A 21,066-nucleotide genomic window follows, 5' to 3' on the forward strand; every position below is an offset into this window, starting at 1 on the left:
AAGGAGTGTTATTTCTTACTTCCAATAAGACATTGGTTAGGTCCACAAGTTCCCAGAGGCACAGTGGGAAGATGGCACATGGGTTAGTAAATTTCTGTCATGAAAGGTATGCTTATATATCATGTAATGTCCTCTGTTCACACACATATCTCAGTTTCCTGGAGAATGAGGGGGAATTTTATCACATCTCAGAGACACATTGCAGGTGACTGACTAGAGGTGCAATTTGTAGTATCTCATAGTTTAAGGAAGAGCCACTCTGGGTTATGTCTGTAGTTAAACTCAAATAAAACAATCCCAGATCTGTGAATCTTAACCTGTGTATTCATTTTTCTAGCTAGTTATGCTATTAAAATGAGCACCTTCATTAAGCTGGGACCCTAATTTAGATACCTTGCTCGGTCCGATGCTGCTTCGATCGGCCTATAAGATTTATTACCAAGTTCACGCCCCTTATTTCTCCATGGCCGCATCCTCACCATCACAGAAATCAAAGCAGCAGAGTCAGGGTAACATTTAGCAGCTCGTGGAGTCTTTCGTGTGAACACTTAGCTGCCACACTCTATCAGGAAAGGCCCACGGCATTCTTCCTGTCCAGTCTTGGAGCCTGTCTGCTGCAGACTCATACATATAGTGTCCAAAAGTCAGGAAGAGAGAGAAAGACAATAAATATTGAAGTCAGAGACCAATTCAGAGATCCAGAGGCTAAGACACACTTGCAGACAGTGTTTCAGCCTTTGTGCGTGAAGGCAAGTACACTTTAAACAGGGAAGACGGGATGCCTGGGTGGCTCAGTGGGTTAAGCGCCTGACTTTGGCTCAGGTCGTGATCTCACAGCTTGTGGGTTCAAGCCCCGTGTCGGGCTCTGTGCTGACAGCTCAGAGCCTGGGGCCTGCTTCGGATTCTATGTCTCCTCTCTCTGCCCCTCCCCTCTCTGTCTCTCTGTCTCTCTCTCTCAAAAATAAACATTTAAAAAATTAAAAAAATAAACAGGGAACACAGGCTTCTCAAGGGTACCTTTGGAAAACTTCTGGCACAGAAATGGCCAAGTAGAGAAAGCTCCAGAAGAGAAGAACATCTCTTTCTGTCCTGTGGTTCTCTCTCACCTCCTCAGTCTCCACTCAACTGTTTTTGTTTTTTGTTCTTTCTGGTTCTGTAAATGGTCCGGGTCGCAGGCAGGTCTATTCTCCAGGAGTCTCAAATTTCCTCATTCCATACTTGTCCCTGTTCAGTCCCTCAGTTTTGTTCTTCGATATAACAAAACCACAAACAAACCTACTGCTCTTTATCAGCTGGGAAGCTTATCTGTGGGACACATGCCTTGAGTATGAAGATAGTCATCAAGGTCATGAGACAACCCATCCTCACTGACCATCTGGAGCACACGGTGAGAGGAAGCCCACCAAGGCTCATCGTAACAGCATTCTTCACGGGTCGCTCGCTCAGCTCGTGAAAAAATGGACACAGAAAGTAGTAGCAGGGCAGGTCTTGCTTTCCCAATGCCACAAAGCCCCTCCAGGTAGGTACAGGCTACTGTTTTCTTTCTGTTCCCAGTGGGCCAGTGATAGTGACAGTGCCAGGGAGATGCCAGTTCATGGATTTAGGCACAGACCCATCTGGTTTAATGAATACATCGAGTATAAAGAAGCTATCTGCTATACTTTGCCAGTAGTTCGTTCTCTCTGGGTGATGGGGAGGAAGGTTTTCGCTCAGCTTGGGAACTGGGAATAAAGTGAACTTCCTCACAGAAGGACCTTATATTGTGGGGTTGAGGTAGGGGAGTTTCGTACTAACGAAGATTGAGATTTCTTGCCTCTGCATCTGAGGTGTGTTCAGGGAGAGAAAGTTTTCAAAACAACCCTGGGCTCATCCCTGGTTTAATCTTTGTGAATCTCCTTCCACGGAATCCTGTCCCACTGTTTAGAGAGAAAACAGGGGGTGGCGGGGAAGGTGCATAATTCAGTTTTCCTTTGAATACTGAAGATGGGCATGTTATTAAGACTTTCTTCTTAAAGATTTTAGGAGAGGCTGATGACAGAGCTTTGGGAATCAATATTGGACTGAATATTATTGCAAAATGTTAAGTATATTCCAAAGTTTTAGAAAGGACAGTAGCTCTGGTTAGCCTCCTCTGAGGCTGAAAACAAGAATAGAGATTTAACCAACCCTTAAAAGCCATTCCTTTGTGCACATGAAGGTGAGTGTGTCGTTGGCAAAATATATTCAGGTCCATTTCTGGGTTAAAAAGACTGAGAGACATATAGGTAAACGCGTCTGTTTGCTTTTATGTTTATTTATCAGCGTAGATCACTGAGAAAGAACTTGGTAGTGACCCCACATCAAGAATAAGAAGACTTGGCTCATTTTTTGTTCCATTTTGTTCATCTAATCACTAGCCAGACAGTGATCTTGGCCACTAACTTTGACTCAGTTTCTTATACATTATAATGAAGACTTTCACTGAAAGATTGTTTTTGAAAAAATAGTCAATCCCCGCCCCCCCCATTCCTGTCAGTTGAGAACTTCACAGAGAGAGAATTTTCTCACGGCTAAATTTCTGCTTAAACTATACAGCGTGCCCCAGATCGAACTTTCGGAAGTATCTCTCCATGATAACGCCTTACGGGAGGAGGCTGCCTCAGCCCCACCAAGCCGTACCTGGCTGAGGTTTTTGAGGAGGGAGCTGGAATTCCTGGGGGTGAGTGAGCATCTTCCCACATCAACCAGAGTAGAACTGGCTCTACTCTGAGCCAGAGTATTTGGGTGTATGAACAGTTTCCCCACTTGGATTCATGAGGCATGAAAAATCTAGTAGATGAGGAGGCAACATGGGGCCCGGTTGAGCAGAGAGAAGCATTTCCTCATGAAGACTAGGAGAAGAATGGCAAAGAGGATCTGCCAACACTGGTCAGTTGCTGGTGGGTTAATATCATGCATATCAAATTAATAATTGATGTCTGCACCTCGATGGAAAGAACAATTATTGATGTCTACCATGACTATGTAAATAAAGGCACATGAGAAATACATTGCCCATCCCTGCATCAGGTCATGCCTGTATCCATTCTTAGAGGGGCCTGATGATTCTAGAAAATATTGCATTTGAATTCTGTCTCAGGACGGCTTAAGACACCCAAGCAATTTCTCATGTTTGGCCTTCATCATAAGGACTTTGATGCAGTCTTGAAAAAATACCTTCTTATTTTACAAAACATATGCATCTTTTTCTATAGGTAACACAAATTCTGATTGCTTTGATATGTCTTTGTTTTGGAATAATCGTCTGCTCTGCGATCAATGTTTCCGAATTTAAGGAAGATTTTTTTTCATCATTTAAAGCAGGCTACCCATTCTGGGGAGCAATGTTTGTGAGTAAACATCTACAATTGCCTCTGAGATAACACTGCATGTAGCTTTTCTCTTGCCCACATCAGATCTAACCAACTATTCTAGTATTTAGAGTATATATATATATATGTATTGCAGTTTACAAAGCACTTGGGGTAAGCACATTAGTATACTTTTATCAGATGAGAAACCTGAGATTAATAAAAGTGAAATGAATTGCCCAAGGGACATTTAGCTAACAAAAAATGAATCGAAACTTTCAGAATCCAGGGGCGCCTGGGTGGCTCAGTTGGTTAAGCGTACGATTTCAGCTCAGCTTGTGATCTCATGGTTCCTGGGTTTGAGCCCCGCATCGGGCTCTGCGTAGACACCTCTGAGCCTGGAGCCTGATTCAGATTGTGTCTCCCAATCTCTCTCTGCACCTTTCCCTCTTGTCTCCTCTCTCTCTCAAAAATAGAGATCAACATCAAAATAAATAAATAAATAAATAAATAAATAAACGTTCAGAATCCAATTCCAGAAAAATATCCCTCACACTATTTGTCAGTCAAGTTATCTTCGTGACGGCAGGAGGAAGAGACTGAGGAGGTGAGGAGGGCAAGGTCAAACAAGGCCAAGGGCATCTGATAAACTCATACTATGTCCTGGAAACTCTTTTAGGTGCTTTCTCATTGTATCTCCTTTTAAAAAAATATTTATTTATTTATTTATTTATTTAGAGATAGAGAGCACAAGTGGGGGAGAGGGACAGAGAGAGTAAGAGAGAGAATCTGAAGCAGGCTCCATGCTCATGACCCTGGGATCATGCATGACCTGAGCCAACATCAAGAGTCAGCTCAACTGACTGAGCCACCCAGGCACCCGTTCATGACTCTTTTTGAACCTTTGCCATATTTTATTTGACACGTCTCCCTACTGTCCTTCATTCCATACACTTCGCTTATTAGGTGTCTCTCTACCCATCATACACTCTGAACCTTTGAAATTGTTTTGAATTTGTGCTATTGACTTATATTTTCAAGAAATCTTTACCCATGTACATCTTCACAATTACTTTATGTCTACATGACCTATGTGAGACCCCAGATATGCATGCCACAAACACACGCTTCTTGCCCAAAGGGGCTGACACTCTAACACACAAGATGCTCATACAAACAAATAATTACAACAAAATGAGAGCCATTTTACAACAGTCATGTACCAGGTCTGCTGGACCTTGCTACTCCAACAGTGACTCACGGATTGTCAGGATCAGCATCGCTCGGGAGCCTGGTAGAAATGAAGAATCTCACGCCCCCTCCAGGACCTACTGGATAAAAGTCTGCATTTTGCAACAGACCCATAAATACGGACAACAAACTGGAGGTTGCCAGAGGCGAGGGGTGTTGGAGGATGGTCAAAATGAGTGGAAGGGAGTGGGCAATAAAGACTTCCAGTTATGGAAGGAATCAGTCGTGGGAATAAAAGGCACAGCACAGGGAGTATAGTCAGTGGTATTGTAATAGCGTTGTACGGGGACAGATGGTAGCTATCCCTGTGGTGACCAGAGCGTAATGGATTGACTTGTCGAATCACTATGTTGTATGCCTGAAACTAATGTATCATTGTGTGTGTGTCACATATACTTCAATTAAAAAAAGTAATCTGGGAATGCCTGGGTGGCTCAGTCAGTTAAGTGTCCAACTTCGCCTCAGGTCATAATCTCGTGGTCCGTGGGTTAGAGTCCCATTGTTAGCCCAGAACCCACTTCAGATCCTCTGTCCCCCTCTCTTTGCCCCTTCCCTGCTCTTTCTCTCTCTCAGAAATAAGTAAACATTAAAAAATAATAATCTGTATTTTAACAAGACTGTCATATGATTCATATGCACACTTAATTTTGAGAAGCACCCTATAGGACAAAAATGATGAGCTTATGGGAAATATTAATACATAGCTTTATAGAGTACCCACAACTTAACCTTACATTTGGAGGATAGGGGAGAAAGGGGAAGTAAAGACAGACAGAGACTCACTTTATTTCTCCCTTCCTTCCTTTTGAACAGTTTGCTATTTCCGGATTTTTTCCAATTCTGTCTGAAAAGAAATATGCCATATATCTGGTGAGTTGCAATTCTGTCTTTATCCATCTGTGAGAAAATAAGAAAAATGGAATTTTAGGAGTCTTGAGGGAGATGTGCCATCATCTCCCCTATAATGAGTGAATGTGGATGTGGGTTTTTTTTTATCCAATCTACTTTGTGTTGGATATAATCATTAAAAATATAACCATTACAATATCAATCGTCTTCTTAAAAAGACAGTAAAGCATCAGTACCTTGACACTGGTTTTAAGAAATATCCCCACACTGGGCCTTGTCCTTGTGAGTACAGTCATATGATCAAATGGGTGATTTGTTTCTTTTTTTTATTTCCTTTTTTTATTTTTTAATTTTTTTTCCACGTTTTTATTTATTTTTGGGACAGAGAGAGACAGAGCATGAACGGGGGAGGGGCAGAGAGAGAGGGAGACACAGAATCGGAAACAGGCTCCAGGCTCTGAGCCATCAGCCCAGAGCCCGACGCGGGGCTCGAACTCACGGACCGCGAGATCGTGACCTGGCTGAAGTCAGACGCTTAACCGACTGCGCCGCCCAGGCGCCCCTGATTTGTTTCTGATTAAGGAGACTGCTTGAGGAGAGATGATGTGTGTCCACAAGGGCCTTCCTGACTACAGTCCTAGCAAGAAGGTTATAGATGCTTAGTAAACAATGAGTACACTGCCAAGATTTCCTTTTTCAATTTACATTTGGAACCAAGGCAGAATTTACTGGATGCAACCAGCCGTAAGAATGCAGGGAGGTCTACTGAATGCGCTGGCAGATGGAGGCCCAGGTCTGAGTGTTGTCCTTCACCATCAGGTGTGGGGAAGCCTGGGAGCAAACACCGTCAGCAGCATTGTTGCAGGAATAGGAATCTTCATCCTGACCATCAACTTGAAGAGTTGCTGGCCTCATATCTACAACTGCCCGGAAGCTCATGGAGATGACTTCTGCTTTGTGGCTTGGTTTTCCACCGTATGTATTTCTTGTGGAAGTGCTAAGATTCTGACTCCCAATCCAAGTAAGAGCTCTCTTTCCCTTTTCCGTGAACCCCATCCTCTGCTGTAACCTCTATCACATAACGTAGTGTTCTGGGGGTGCATGTATGGAGATGCTGGCTGCCGACCCCTTCCCAGCTGAATTCTGTGAGGTTGGAGTCACCTGCCTGGACGACCATCGTGTGGTGTCCCCATGCGTATGTCACTTCATTGGGACTGATCACGTTGAGGGGGTGATGAAATCAGGGGCTGCTATAATGGAGCACATTTTCAGGGCACCTACCTTGTGACTCCACTTGTCTTGTTGGTTATTGTTCAACAGGAGATCGTGGCAATGATCCTGTTTCTCACCGTCCTGGGGTTTTGTAGTGCTGTGTCACTCATGATCTATGGCCTTGGAGAAGTATTCCAGGAAAAGAAGGTAGGTAGAGGCCTGATAATCCTGAATGACAAACTGAAGAATTTGAGCTTCATCTTAAAAGTATGGCCTGGATCTCTGGGAACATTTCTTCTAGAAAATTATTTCTTCATGTTTCAGTATTTTGGTTCCCAAATCTCGTATTTTAAATCACATTTTTCCACTTGTAAAAGCCCCAATCTCCGGGTATATCCTCATGACTGAGCATGAGGAAAGTAGAGTTTTCATAATTTTAGAAAAGGCTGTGGGTTGAGCATGAGAGACAAATGTGAAAGTAGCATGTGATGGAACCTCCCAGGTATCTGGGCTTATTTTCTCTTCCAGAATAGGTCCCTCATATGTGTTCCTACTCTTTCTTTTTTCTTGGCTTTCACCTTCTTACTTGCTCTGAAGGCTCAATTTTCTTTCCTTCCTAATTCATGATTACCAACTACATTTCTGCTTGCCTTACCCATCCATTATACCTTTGATGTATGAAAAGGACTCACCAATACTTGCACAAGCATTGACTCAAATCTTCCAGATGATACACACTCCCTTCATCTGTCCATTTGCCAAAGCATTCATGTCTGGTGGCCTTTTTTTGTTTTGATCACTTGCCTCCAAAGATAAATAAGACAGCAGATATATCAAAGTTCAGACACAGTAGTCTCACCAGCTTGTTATTGACTGATGTAATTTCCCCTGGGCCCACTTGGCCAGCCAGTCTGGCATGGTTTATTGGAGATGGAAGTAATAATTACAGTGTAATGAGAAAGAGAGTGACACTCAGAAAGTCAAAAGAGATGAGATAGATCTCTCAAACAAGTCATCTAGTGGTGGAAAATTCCTGGTGATTAATATTAAATCATTTTTCCCTCATCAGATTCCAGAAGATCGTCTTTATGAAGAATTAAACATATATTCGCCAATTTACAGTGAGTTGGAAGACAAAGGGGAGACATCTTCTCCTGCTGATTCATAAGAATTATGTGTTCAGAACATTCTGACTCACAGCAAAAAGTCTAGAAAAAACCAAGATCTTTGTTTAAGGGGCTACCGACAAAATTTCAATTCTCTCTATGGTCTGCCAGTTTTACATTAAGATTTCTTCTCCAGATGGTAATACTCTATCTGTTGTTTCTGCTCACCTAGACTCCCCCTGCCTCACCCATTTTTAGATATGATTGACTCCTATTTTTCTTGTTTTCTATTGCTGTCTCGTACCTACTTTTGTGGGAAGTCAACAAATAATCAGTTAGCATTTACTCTGTGCCTATAATGGTGCAAATAGAGGAAACAAGAGGAAGTCTGGTTGAGAGATGAGTTAAACCTTGACAGTTCGGTCATGTTTGGTTCTTAGCCCTTTTCAGAGTTCGTAAGGGCTACAGATGTGCGTGATATATGTCCCCCTATTGGACTGTAAGCACCTAAAGGACAAAGCCCATTCAGCAAATGTATACTGAGGACCAAATAAGTGTTCTAAGTTTTCCACACTTGTCTCTTTCACTTCATGTTTCCCAGTTTCCTATATCATGGGAGCTCAAAGTGTATTTATTGAGTGGATGGGGGAACATTCTGAGAAGATATACCACTGGGTCAGGTGCCAGGTTGAGTTGCGAAGAAGAAAGAAATTACTTTAAGGTGAATTTGGAGGTGAGAAGGAGACCAATTGGCAGATAATTAGCAATAGGAGTATAGTCAGATGGAAATTTGAAAAGAATTCTATTCTATTAATCATTTTGGTGGATATTTATCACATCAGCTTAGCAATGGATGCTTCCTGCTTATGTTTGATCTTATGTGGAGAGTCCAACATGGAATGTTAGAAGGATCACAGATCTTAGAAAACGCATTGGAATCCCAGGCCTATTGCTTATTAGTTGAGTGGGTTGTGGGAAGTTATTTAAATTTTTTTTTTACTTAATCTGGTTTTTCTCATATGTAAAATTAAGACATTAGGAATAACTTACCTGCCAGGATTAAAGGTCTATTGTGGGAACACACACACACACACACACACACACACACACACTTAAAACTAACTCAAATGGCCCCACTCTCTAATTCCACTTCAATTTTCTCTCTTAAATACACTGTGTTTGACCATCTCGCATCAGCACCCCAACTTGAAATGTTCTGTCATCTCTTCTGTGCTTGCTTGAATTTCTTCTTTCTTCAATCCCTACTTTAAGTCCCTCCTCATTCTTTAAGGTTTTCCAGTCAAAATTGTTCTTTTCTATAAATGATAATTTTTTTTCAAACCAAATACTCACACACACACACACACACCTTACACTATATATAACTTCCACATGCAAATATTTTTAATGGTTATTTATTTTGGGGAGAGAGGGAGTGAGAGAGAGAGAGAGTGGAAGGAGTATAGAGAGAGGGAGAGAGAGAATCCCAGGCAGGCTCTGCATTGTCAGCACAGAGCCCAACATGGGGCTCAAACTCATGAACCTGAGCAGAAATCAAGAGTCAGATGCTTAACCGACTGAGCCACCACCCAGGTGCCCCTCCATATGCAAATACTTTACATCCCCTTAATGATCATACATTTTTTTCAAAGACACAAAGTCTCACAAAAATCTGTATATTTTCTGAATCATTCATATTTCACATTCACTGACACAATTTTGTTCAATAATGTTTGCAGAATGATGAGTGAGCAGGGGGAGTTTTACTAGGTTACTCAGTATCTGGTGATATGGATGGGTAAAAAAACAGGAAAACCATAAATGGAAAGATCATTTAATGAGGAATTTGAAATGAAAGAAGAATAAATGAATGAGGACTTGAGATTAAATGGAGTCAGTGGGGATGGAGAGAAATGGTCATACCTAAAACATGGAGTGAAAGAGAAATTGGTAGACGTTAACAAGTTGAATTAAAAGACAAGATTTGATAAGCGATTGGTTGATAAACACATTCCGTCACTGGGTCTAAGGTCAAAGGAGAATACCTGGTAAGTGTGTGTGAAACATGGATTGTCAGAAATATGAATTGATGAATCTGATGTAGGAAGTCAGAAATATGAATTGATGAGGGGTGCCTGGGTGGCTTAGTCAGTTAAGTGTTTGACTTTTGATTTTGGCTCAAGTCATGATCTCATGGTTGTGAGATTGAGCCACGAGTTGGGCTCCTCACTGGTGGAGCCTGCTTAGAATTCTCTCTCCCTTGCCCTCTGCCCCTCCCCCACTTATGCTTTCTCTCTCTCTCTCCCTCTCACAAAAAAAAAAAGTATGCATTGATGAGGGAGGAGCACCTATAGACCTAAATTAAGCTCAGTCTTAAGATTTTATTTTTAGGAGACAAAAAAGAAATGCAGTAGAGAGAGCCTGATGGCATCTAATACAGAGTTTTGGTCAAAATGAAAATTGGTGTCATTATTGGAGAGATCATTAATGAAGCAGATTAATACTCTGGGGGAATTATTTTGAGATAAAGGGAAGCCAAGTTAACTTTCACATGCCTATAATCACAGGGGTGATGGGAAGGACAAAATTCTAGGGTAGAAGATACAAGAATTAGTCAGAAAAGTGCATTGTGGAACAGTAGACAGCAGATAGTTCAAAGTAGAGAGAGGTCAGATAAAGAGAGAATAACTCACCAGCTCAGACAGCATCTGCTGGCAGGGTGAGAGAGAAGTCTACAAGAGATGTCTTGTCCTGGGTGTGGTAGGCAAGAGAGAAGTCTGCCTCCAGGTGAGGCACAGAGATGGGGAGAGCAAGTAGCAATGGTGAATGAATGCCAGAGGTGCAGAGAAATTTGAACCAGGGGCTGGTGGTAAGTGAATAGAACATCTGCAGAAGCATTTAGAAAGAGACAATGCAAGTATATGTGATATGAGAAGTAAGAGAATAGATTGCGAATCAAAAATCACAAAGAAAAATAAGCAAAATGATTACATTGCTGTGGAGGTTTTTGTTAGTAAGAGGAGGAAAAAATAATTCACATCTTTAGCTTAAGCAGACGAGTCCTGTGGAGGGTCTGAAGAGTCATCTTGGGGCATTATTCACAAGTCATTAATAAAATAATTATGTTTTATATACTTTGCCAAAATTAAAAAGTCACAGGGAGAGATTAATTTCCCCAGGCCATAAAAGTGATCACATAACCACACACTTGGTATGCTTAATCTAGCCTTAGGACCTCAGGTTTTCTACTTTCATTTTTCTGAAATAAAATTGTGTTCCTCAAAATTTGATAGCAACATGAAAATATACCCTTTCACTGTGTTGCTTGTTACATTGTATCACCATTCTTGATCACATCGCTTCCATGGCATATATATTCCCATCCAAACTCCAAAGCCTGGTCTACCAGGACCCCTAGAAATGGATTCAGTCTGGGGCGCCTGAGTGGCTCACTCAGTTAAGCATCTGACTCTTGATTTTGACTCAGGTCATGATCTCATGGTTCATGAGTTCAAGCCCTGTGTCAGGCTTTGTGCTGACAGTGTGTAGCCTGCTTGTGATTCTCTCTCTCTCTCTCTCTCTCTCTCTGCCCTGCCCCTGTTTGCTCTCTACTTCTCAAAATAAATGAAAATAAACTTAAAAAATGCAAAAAAAAAAAAATGCAAAAAAAGAGAAATGGATCCTTTACAATTGTACATTATCATTCTTTCTCTAACTCAATTCATATTTTAACCATGTTATTGACTATATCTTTCCTGTGTATATGACACAATTTTTGTCTCAAGACCATTCTGATAGTTGTCCTGCCCCCTGCCTGCCTTTTATCATATGCCCACTTCAGGCATACCCTGAGCACACAACTGGCCTTCTTCACACATTCATTGCTTCAAATTATCTTTCTAAGAATTTCAACTTGAAGGTCATCTACTCCATGAAGACTGCCTAATGCACACCTGTTCATCCAGCCTTCATTTTTTGCTTCATAACCACTTCACCCTGTGATGTGGTATGTGATCAATAATTGTTAGTGTACTTGTGATCTTCCTGATGTATCCTCAATTACTAGTATTTGTGCAATAAATTGAAATAATTTCAGTTGATTTCTTATGTGTGTTTGTGTTTGTGTTTGAGGGTGAGGGTCTGACCAAGGATGACAGAGAATCAAAGCACCAATTCAGTTGCCTGGGACCAAGAACAGGATGTGGAGTCCTCTTTTTTTAATCAATGTTTTATCAAATGGAACAATCTATAAATAACCCTATGGACAGAAAACAGTTGTAAGAACAATTGTCAGCCATGTCTTGTCGATAAATGGTGGGATAAAGGGTTAAAGAAATTGTTATCATGAACCTCATTTTGGGGCGCCTCGGTGGCTCAGTCGGTTAGGCATCCAACTTTGGTTCAGGTCATGATCTGGTAGTTCATGAGATCGATCCCCGCATCGGGCTCTGTGCTGACAGCTCAGAGCTTGGAGCCTGCTTCAAATTCTGTGTCTCCTTCTCTCTCTGCCCCTGCCCCGCTCACACTCTGTCTCTCTCTCTCTGAAAGATAAGCATTAAAAAAAATGAATCTCATGTTACAAGTTGGTCCTGACTCTTATTTATTTGCTATGCAATGTGAACTGGGAACAGTCTTTTCCCTTTGTGGACTTCGGGCTCTCCATCTAAAATGAAAAGAAAATTGTTGAAAAGGTGACAAAAGATTTCTAACTGATATTTCTGTGCTTTTGGTAAATCACAATTATTAAGTTTGTAGTTGGGATGGCAGAAGCAATCAGTGCTAGCTGATGCTATTTAACGTGTGTCCTAGCAACGTGTCTGCAACAATAATATTTGTTCTCAACTCTTCTGACAAAAAGCTCACCTAAGGTTTCTTTCTGAAAATTGTCTTAGAAATAAAATTTCCCAAATTATTCAATTCTATGAGGGTTGGGTTTACCTACAAAAAACACTGATAAAATAAGTTACTGTATCCATAATTTCAGATTTATGTAGAGTGTTGAGGTGAATTTATATATGCAAGAGTGTGAAAGTCCATTGATAGTTGCTATGTTTCGTGAGTATCCCCCCCCCCCCAGAAGACCTCTACTCACTCCACAAACGGTCAAGTGGGCTCAATTTATGTCTCTCAAACAGCTTCTCTCTGGGATGCCCTGCCTAGGGTTTTGGTGAATGATATCAAGGAACAGGAATTGTTTAGAATGTGAACTTGGGAATATAATACAATCAGAAGCAAATTGCAGTAGCTGCATTAGATACCAACTCTCTGACCTTGGGCAATTTTATCTTAGTTTATTTTTCTTATTTCTTAAATGGGTATATGAAATATAACTATTTCAAATTCATTATGCATGCCCAAAGATCATGTAGCCAAGTGCCTGGAATGGTGAATAGGATATACTGCATTCATAAAGATTGATGCCTAATCTTGAACCCGAAAAGAGACACACCATCCCAACTTCTTAGAGGCCCTTCACAAAATTCACCTGTACCTTGTCATTTCTAGTGGGATAAAGTGGGTATGGGATCCTGGAAGGGACCAGGGAAGGTAATTATTAGCAGCCTTCACATAGAATATTTCTAACTAAATTGAAATGCATGAAATGTACATTACAGGATGATATTGTCTTAGCCCTAAACCATCAGAGAAGTAGGTGGGGAGACGCTATAGAGAAAAAAATGCTTTCAGATGAGCCTTGGGAGGGCAACTTATAAAAACATTTCTCTTGGGTGATGAGAAATATCTTAACACATACTATTAACCTATTAGGAACGAACTCCTAGGAAAACAGTGCAAAAGCCTCAATCTGAAACAAACACAGGGAAGAGAGGGATGGATAATCAAGGGAGATTCTAGGCTCTAACATTCAGCTGTGGCAAAAAGGTGCCCGGATAGAACAGCTCATTTCCTGTTCTTGTTCTTTGGTGGCCTCAGATAACATTTTGGGTTGGATTCTGGCCCATGCTTCTGTAAGGACTTGGTCACAAGGATAGATTTAGGCCAGTCAGAAGGAGTGTTGGCAATTAGTCTATGTAAGAAAGTTAGGAACATCTTTTACATGGTGTAGTAGTTTTCAATATTTTTTTGTTTCAAAAAACAAGTATCGTAGGATAGACAACTATCACTTCCAGCCTCTGGCCACATTTTTGCCACTCATAAATAACATAGATATTTTATCTAATGGGATTCTATGGATACGACAATAGAACAGAATGATGGCTGATCTCATGTTGAATTCCAGATACTTTACTCTGTCACAGAAGGTAAGAAATATGCTACAAATCCTGTCCTTCAGAAGTTTATATTCAAATAGGGAGAGAGAAAAAGAAAGATTCATTTGGGTGAATAGAGACACTATTAGAACAAAGAGAAACAATATCCTTAGCAGGGAAGTTACCATAGGAAATCAACTAAATTTCAAAAAGCTGAACTGGAATTCTAACTCCCACGAGAATAAAGCAAAAGTTAATTGAATTTCCACTAGGTCTCTAGCTTTCTGCTGGAAGCCTTGTTTTAGTTCACTTTAATCCCTAAAACACACTGAGAGGTAAACAATATCTCTCTTTAAAATCTGTAAGGTTCTTTACACAACAAGTATAAAAATAATTCACTGAAGGCCATTTAGCCAGTAGATTTCCAGAGTTGGGATTTAAACCCAAGCCAGCTTGATTTAATAGCCATGTTGTTTCCACTTGGTTCTGCCACCTCTCTTGGTAATGAGACGTGTAGAATAGATGAGTTCTATCATCTTCTAAGTGATTGTTCATTTGTTCCTGATGTGGAAAACTTGGAGCATTGAAATGACATCAACATCACGAAACATAAGATATCTCTCTTCTTTGTTCTTCAATGTTACTAAACATTGACTCTTCCATCTGTGAACAAAAGTACCTCTACAAGAGCTATGGGGTTCAGCACCAAACACCAAGGGACCTAGGAAGAATTTTGCTGGCTTGTGCATCTGTAGTCAGGCAGACAGATGTCAGGAGTGGCTGCAGAACCCGTGGGAGCTTTCTACCTGGTCCCAGACCCCTTGGCCTCCAGTAGGGGAAAACCAGGAGAGGGCTCACCTGGGCAGACACTCATAGGCAAGAGAGACTGTAGAAGTCCAATCTTGCCAAGGGAAGACTCTAGCACTCTGAACAAAGCAAAACCAAAACAAATGCCAAGTTTGGACACATTGGAGAGTGTTAGAGGAACTTCCAGTGGTGCCCTTTCCTTGAGGAGTCACATCATGGGGGCTGAAGTGGTTGGTGGTGACCGCTCTCAGGAAAAGTGAGAGCAACGCGTGAATTCCCAGCTGCCACAGCTGTGCAGCTCACTGCTGGAGAAACCTGTCTCTCTCTGGTAGCCCCCTGAGTTTTGTGGCTCCATGACTGGGAGTATGGAGGAGATCAAGAAAGAGCCAGATAAGAGTACCAGAGAACATGAAAGGGATGTAGTTCCTGCTGACTGCTTTTAGGACCCCAGCAGGAAGCCCACCCTACAAAGAAACCCTACACAACCATCAGGCTAATAGATTTCTCCGCAGAAACCCTACAGTCCAAGAGATAGTGGAATGACATATTCAAAGTGCTGGAAGAAAAAAATTGCCCACCAAGAACACTGTATACAGCAAAGTTATTTCAGACATGAAGCTGAAATACAGATCTTTCCAGACAAACAAAAGCTGAAGGAGTTGATCACCATTAGACCTGCCCGGCAAGAATCTCTGAAAGCAGACCTTCGGGCTGGAATAAAAAGATGTTAGTTAAGGATATGGAAGTACACAACACACTGGTAAAGGTCAATGTGCCTTCGGGTTTAGAAGACCGATTCTGTAACGGGTTGGCATGTTAGCCACCTAATAACTATAGTATAAATGTTAAGAAAAATAGTGTTAAAAATCACAATAGCCACAATAACTTATTAATGAATACAGCATGTCAAGAAGGTAAATTGTGACCTCAAACGTGTAAAGGGGAGTTAATGGGGGGAGCTTTGATATGCCATTAAAGTTAAGTTGCCATCAGCTTAAAATGACCTGTTTTGTCTAGGTTTCATCTAAGCCTCATCGTAACCAAAGAGCAAAAAACCTGTAGTAGATTAGGATGGCCATTTTCAAAACAAACAAAAACAATAAATAATAAGGATTGGGAACGATGTGAGGAAAAGAGCCCCCCTTCACTCTGTTGGGGGGAATGTAAATGGGTACGGCCATTACGGAAACCAGTACGGGGTTCGTCAAAAGGTGAAAAAATAGAACTACCATTTGATCTGGGAATTCCACTTCGGGGGATACATGGAGAGCAGGACCTGGAAGAAATATTTGCACACCCACACCCACTGCAGCTTTACTCACAATAACTCTTCTGTGAGTAGAAGAAGAACTCTTCTGTTTCCTGTTCTGGTGGAAACAACCCACATGTTCATCAACAGACCAATGAATAAAGAAAACGTGGTCTATACACACAATGGAATGTTTTTAAGCCTCAAAAGAGAAGGAAATCCTGTCAAATGTACACCATGGCTGAGCCTTGAGGACATTATGCTAAGTAATGTAAGCCAATCACAAAAAACAAATGGTGTATGATTCTGATTCCGCTATTATGAGTATCTAAGGAAGTCAGATTCTTAGACACAGAAAGTAGAGTTGTGGCTGCCAAGGATTGGGGTAGGAAATGAGTTGTTCAGTGGGTATAGTTTCAGTTTTGCAACAAGACATAGTTCTTTAATTTTTTTTTAATCTTTATTTATTTTGGAGAGAGAGAGACAGAGTGAGAGCAGAGGAGGAACAGAGGGAGAGGGAGATGCAGAATCCAAAGCAGACTCCAGGCTCCGAGCTGTCAGCACAGAGCCCGATGCGGGGCTCGAACCCACGAACTGTGAGATCATGCCTTGAGCCGAAGTCAGATGCTCAACTGACTGAGCCACCCAGGTGCCCCAACAAGAGATAGTTCTAAGTGCTGTTGCACATGTATCTGAATATATTTAACAGTGCTGAAACTGTACTTAAAAAGGGTTAAAATAGCAAATTTTTGGTTGTATTTTTTTTTTTTACCGTAATTAAAAATTTTTAAAAACGTTGGAAATTATTGGGGAGCCAGATTCAGGAAGACACTGCCATTGCCTATCCTTTTAAAAAATTACAGCTGTTTCCAGTATATTAAGATGATAGGATGATAGGAAGTTCCTGATAGGAAGGAAGTTGCAGAAAGCCCCACCAGTGGCCAGACAGCTACCCTAAAACACTGAGGCAAGTGACCGATAGGAAAACCAATGTTGCTGGTAAACCTCGTGCTTGCTGAAACATGCATCCACCCCTTTTCCTGCCATTTTAGAAAAAAGTACGTAACTTCTCTTTTTTTCCTACCAGATCTTCTTCTAGCATGTATCATGGGCAGAGTATAAATTGCCTCTAGAACACTAGCTAAGGTATCTGGGAAGTATTGACCCCAGTCTTCCAGCCCCTTTTACAACAAAGTAGGATATGGGATGAGAAGCACCCCCCACCGCCACCACCAGTTTCCATTATAAAAATCCAACATACATATTCAAGATAATCTTACCAAATGCTGGATGTTGACCTATTTGCATATTCCCTTTCCTGTATGGGTTAATTTATATTTTCTACCAGGAAGAGAGAAATTTAGGATGGAACGGGATGCAGGATGGACACAGGCGTCTGTTGCCAGAGATGACTCGCCATCACTAACTCTGAGGGTTTTTGGTATGTGTGGAAGACTGTAAGTTATAGGTTCAAGAAAGTCTTTCTCCCATGTCTCTGTGAAAATGTTCAACCATGGTTATGGGTCTGTATTACAGTGCATAATGTGTGGCCCAACCTTTGCATCTTGGAGGGTAGATTCACTCACTAAATATAAAATCTTTCCTTGTGGTTATTGTGACATGAATGTGCCCAGTGATGGTGTTGAAGATAATTCCATTTCCTGTGTGGGAAAAGGTGATGTTGTAGATTATTCCAGAAAGAGGAACCTCTTTGAAAAACAACGTTATCTTTCTTGCCTCTCTTCCTTTCCCAGTCGTAATGTGATAAGATATGTAATCTCTTTTGACAACCATGTGCTCTTTTATGTTGGGCTTCTTTTACTCAGCAACCTTCTACTGGTGGTCATCCATGCTTTTGTGTGTACACAGTAGCATTCCATTGTATGGATTTACCACAGTTTATCAGTTTGCCTATCGATGAGCATTTGGGCTGTGTCCAGGTTGGTCTATGACAAATTAAGCTACTGTGAACATTCATGTTCAAGACTTTATATGGACGCAAACTTTAGTTTCCCTTAGGTGAACACCTAGAAGTGGAAAGGCTCAGTCCTATGAAAGATGTTTTACATTTAAGAAACTGCCAAGTTGTATTGTCAGGGGCCCCAGTGAAAAACAATGGGGTGATGAGATTTTGGAATGGGGATACGGACATGAAAAGTCAAAAACTTGAATTTCCAGGTTTTCCTTTACCCTGTAAACTGGCAGAGGCTATCTTGCTAGAGAGAAAAATCTCTCTTGCTCTTGCTGATAAACTTGGAGAAGTGCAAGCATGATCCGCTTTAAAAAATGCAAATTGGAATTCAAATTAAAAACATCTGTTCTTTGAAAGATGTTGATGTAGAATGAAAAGATGAGAAAAGGTGGGGAGTAAAGAGTTTTAAATCATATTTCAGATAAAAGTCTTGCATGTAGAATATACAAAGATTTCACTCAATAACCAGAAAAAAAGCAATTCAGTTTAAAAGGAGGCAAAAGATTTGAATAGACACTTGACCAAATAAACAAAGGATGATACAAAAAGAGCTCAAAACACAAGTTAAAATCACAATGAGATTACTTCACATCTATTAGCGTGGTAGAATGAAAAAGACTGGCCATACCAAGTGCTGGCATCATTGTGGGGAAACTGGAACATAAAACGATTCAATCATTTTGGAAGATACTGCCTCTCTCCTGTAACACCCTGAATTTTGAGGCTTCATGAGTGGGGGTATGGAGGAGATCAGAAAAGAGACAGATAAGAGTATCAAAGGGCACGAAAGTTGGAAAATAACAGCTGTTTCCAGTAAACTAAGATGTGGTTGCTGCTGTCCATGGTAGGAAGTCTCAGAAAACCCCACCAGTGGCCACACGGCTCCCCTAAAACTGAGGTCCCTGACAATACAATAAAAGACTTATTAAAGACAGGTGTCTGGTGCCCTTTGCAGTTGTATTATCTTTAAAATTTTAAATTTGTGTTTGGTTTTTTACACAGTCTGCTCTATGGCTGCAGAATATATATATTTATAAGTGTTTTAAGGGAAGCCTCATGACTTCCATAGTGTGTATTGCATTGATATTTAACTGACCTAAGAATTTTATTCCTTTTCCTCTAGATTTCTAATGCAGTTAATATCACCAGCCACGGCCACAATCCTTATCCCATATTGTTCAAAGCACTAAAACTACTTAACTCAAAGCTTTCTCTTCTACACTGACCTCACTCCTACCTACTGCAGTCTGGAGTCTCAGTAGTGATGTTACAGCATGCTAGAGATCATCGTTATAATTCCCCCTAATATGGAATCTTTATGATTATCTGATTGTGTAGACACTTACTTCCAAAATCTAATAGATTTTCTTCCTAGAGCCACTTCCGGTTCTATTCTACTCACTTCCCCTAAAAGCAGCAAGGATTTGAGTGCAGAGGGTTTATTGGATGGTCAGCTCAGAAAGTTGTGAGAAGGGGTGGGGAGAGTAGACAGGAAGGGAGAAGGAAAGCCAAAACACGATGGTTAGGTCCACCATTTTGCACAAGTGGGATTCGATTACCCAAATACCTTTGAAAAAGTGTGTAAAACACCTCCCAGAACCATCAGCTGAAAGCACAGGAGGCTGAAACGTTTAGCCATTTTTTGGGGAGAGTACACAAACATTTATCCTTTAGTGTGTGTTAATCTTGTGCAATTTATATCTTACAAATATTACCTCCAAGTAGGTGGCCTTTATTTTTCATCTGCATGATTCTTTTCTAGGTACTGAATACTGGTTTAAAATTTTTTTTTAATTTTTATTTATTTATTTTGAGAGAGAGAGAGAGAGAACATGTGCACATGCATGGGGGAGATGCAGAGGGAGAGAGGCAGAGAGAGAATCTATCACTATGTTTCTTGTTTGTTTGTTTTTTAATTTTTTTACAGTATTTATTTATTTATTTATTTAAATTATTATTTCTTTTATTTTTTTTCAATATATGAAGTTCATTGTCAAATTGGTTTCCATACAACACCCAGTGCTCATCCCAAAAGGTGCCCTCCTCAATACCCATCACCCACCCTCCCCTCTCTCCCACCCCTCATCAACCCTCAGTTTGTTCTCAATTTTTAAGAATCTCTTATGCTTTGGCTCTCTTCCACTCTAACCTCTTTTTTTTCCCCCCCTTTTATTTTTGAGAGACAGAGCACAAGCAGAGGAGGGGTAGAGAGAGAGGGCAATATAGAATTCGAACCAAGCTCCAGGTTCTGAACTGTCAACACAACTCTACTTTTGTCTGCCCATATCCTAACAGAATGCCCTCCCTTTTGCAGACTTTCAGATCCAGTGAAACATGCAAAGAGCAGAGCATGGAAAATCAATGTGGGAAGAATATAACTTTTATTTATGTTATATATTGTAGAAAAAAATAGTATCAGTAAAAAACCAAATTTTGGGGGTCTGATTTCTACCTCTTGATCTTCTGCAGCAATTGGTTCTCTGATTTAAAAAAAAAATCAAGTAATTAGCAAGCCATAAAATAAATGGAATATCTTTCCTGATTTTGTAGACCAACTGATGGGACCTAGGGGCTGTGGGTAAATTTTTGAAAACCCATCTTGGAAGACCGGGTAGAACATCATGTGTTATATCTCAAGCAAAATCATAATTATAATCATAATCATAATCATAATCAATAAAGGTAGAGGGGGAAGAGTTTTCCAGTGTCGCCAAGAGAAAAGGACTATCAAAAGGGTTGGTTGGTACCTATGATTAGTATACTCAATTGTAGTGGTTAGTGATTTTTGTCCTGATGTTTGTTAGCAAAATGTTAATTTGCACAAATTCAAGTTTATTCTTAGCTGCTATTTGGCCCTTGGATAAAAGAATCATGTGTTCTCCTGTGACTGAGGTTTTGCTATGAAAAGCCTAAAATACTGTACTTAAGAAAACAGCCTGGGAGTGCCATTAAGATCTCAAAGCAAGTTCTGTTGTTAGTTTGTCCGTGGCTTCACTATCTCATGCAAGCACAGTTTATTCACTGTGGTGGGCTGGGTAGGATGACCCACAGGAAATAATGGTGACTACACAGAGTCGAA

At 40.7% G+C, this 21,066-nt stretch overlaps 1 protein-coding gene across 1 annotated transcript; it reads left to right on the plus strand.

Annotated features, from left to right (window-relative positions):
- Nucleotides 1-1,354: 1,354 nt before the first annotated feature.
- On the plus strand, nt 1,355-8,404 carry LOC115524658 (high affinity immunoglobulin epsilon receptor subunit beta-like). Its single transcript, XM_030331131.1, has 7 exons — nt 1,355-1,519; nt 2,575-2,698; nt 3,234-3,368; nt 5,394-5,450; nt 6,249-6,404; nt 6,750-6,848; nt 7,711-8,404. The coding sequence occupies exons 1-7, from the start codon at nt 1,458-1,460 to the stop codon at nt 7,807-7,809; spliced, it is 732 nt and encodes a 243-aa protein (XP_030186991.1). The 5' UTR covers nt 1,355-1,457; the 3' UTR covers nt 7,810-8,404.
- Nucleotides 8,405-21,066: the final 12,662 nt, after the last annotated feature.

Source organism: Lynx canadensis, chromosome D1 (assembly GCF_007474595.2).
Source record: "Lynx canadensis isolate LIC74 chromosome D1, mLynCan4.pri.v2, whole genome shotgun sequence".
NCBI lineage: Eukaryota > Metazoa > Chordata > Mammalia > Carnivora > Felidae > Lynx > Lynx canadensis.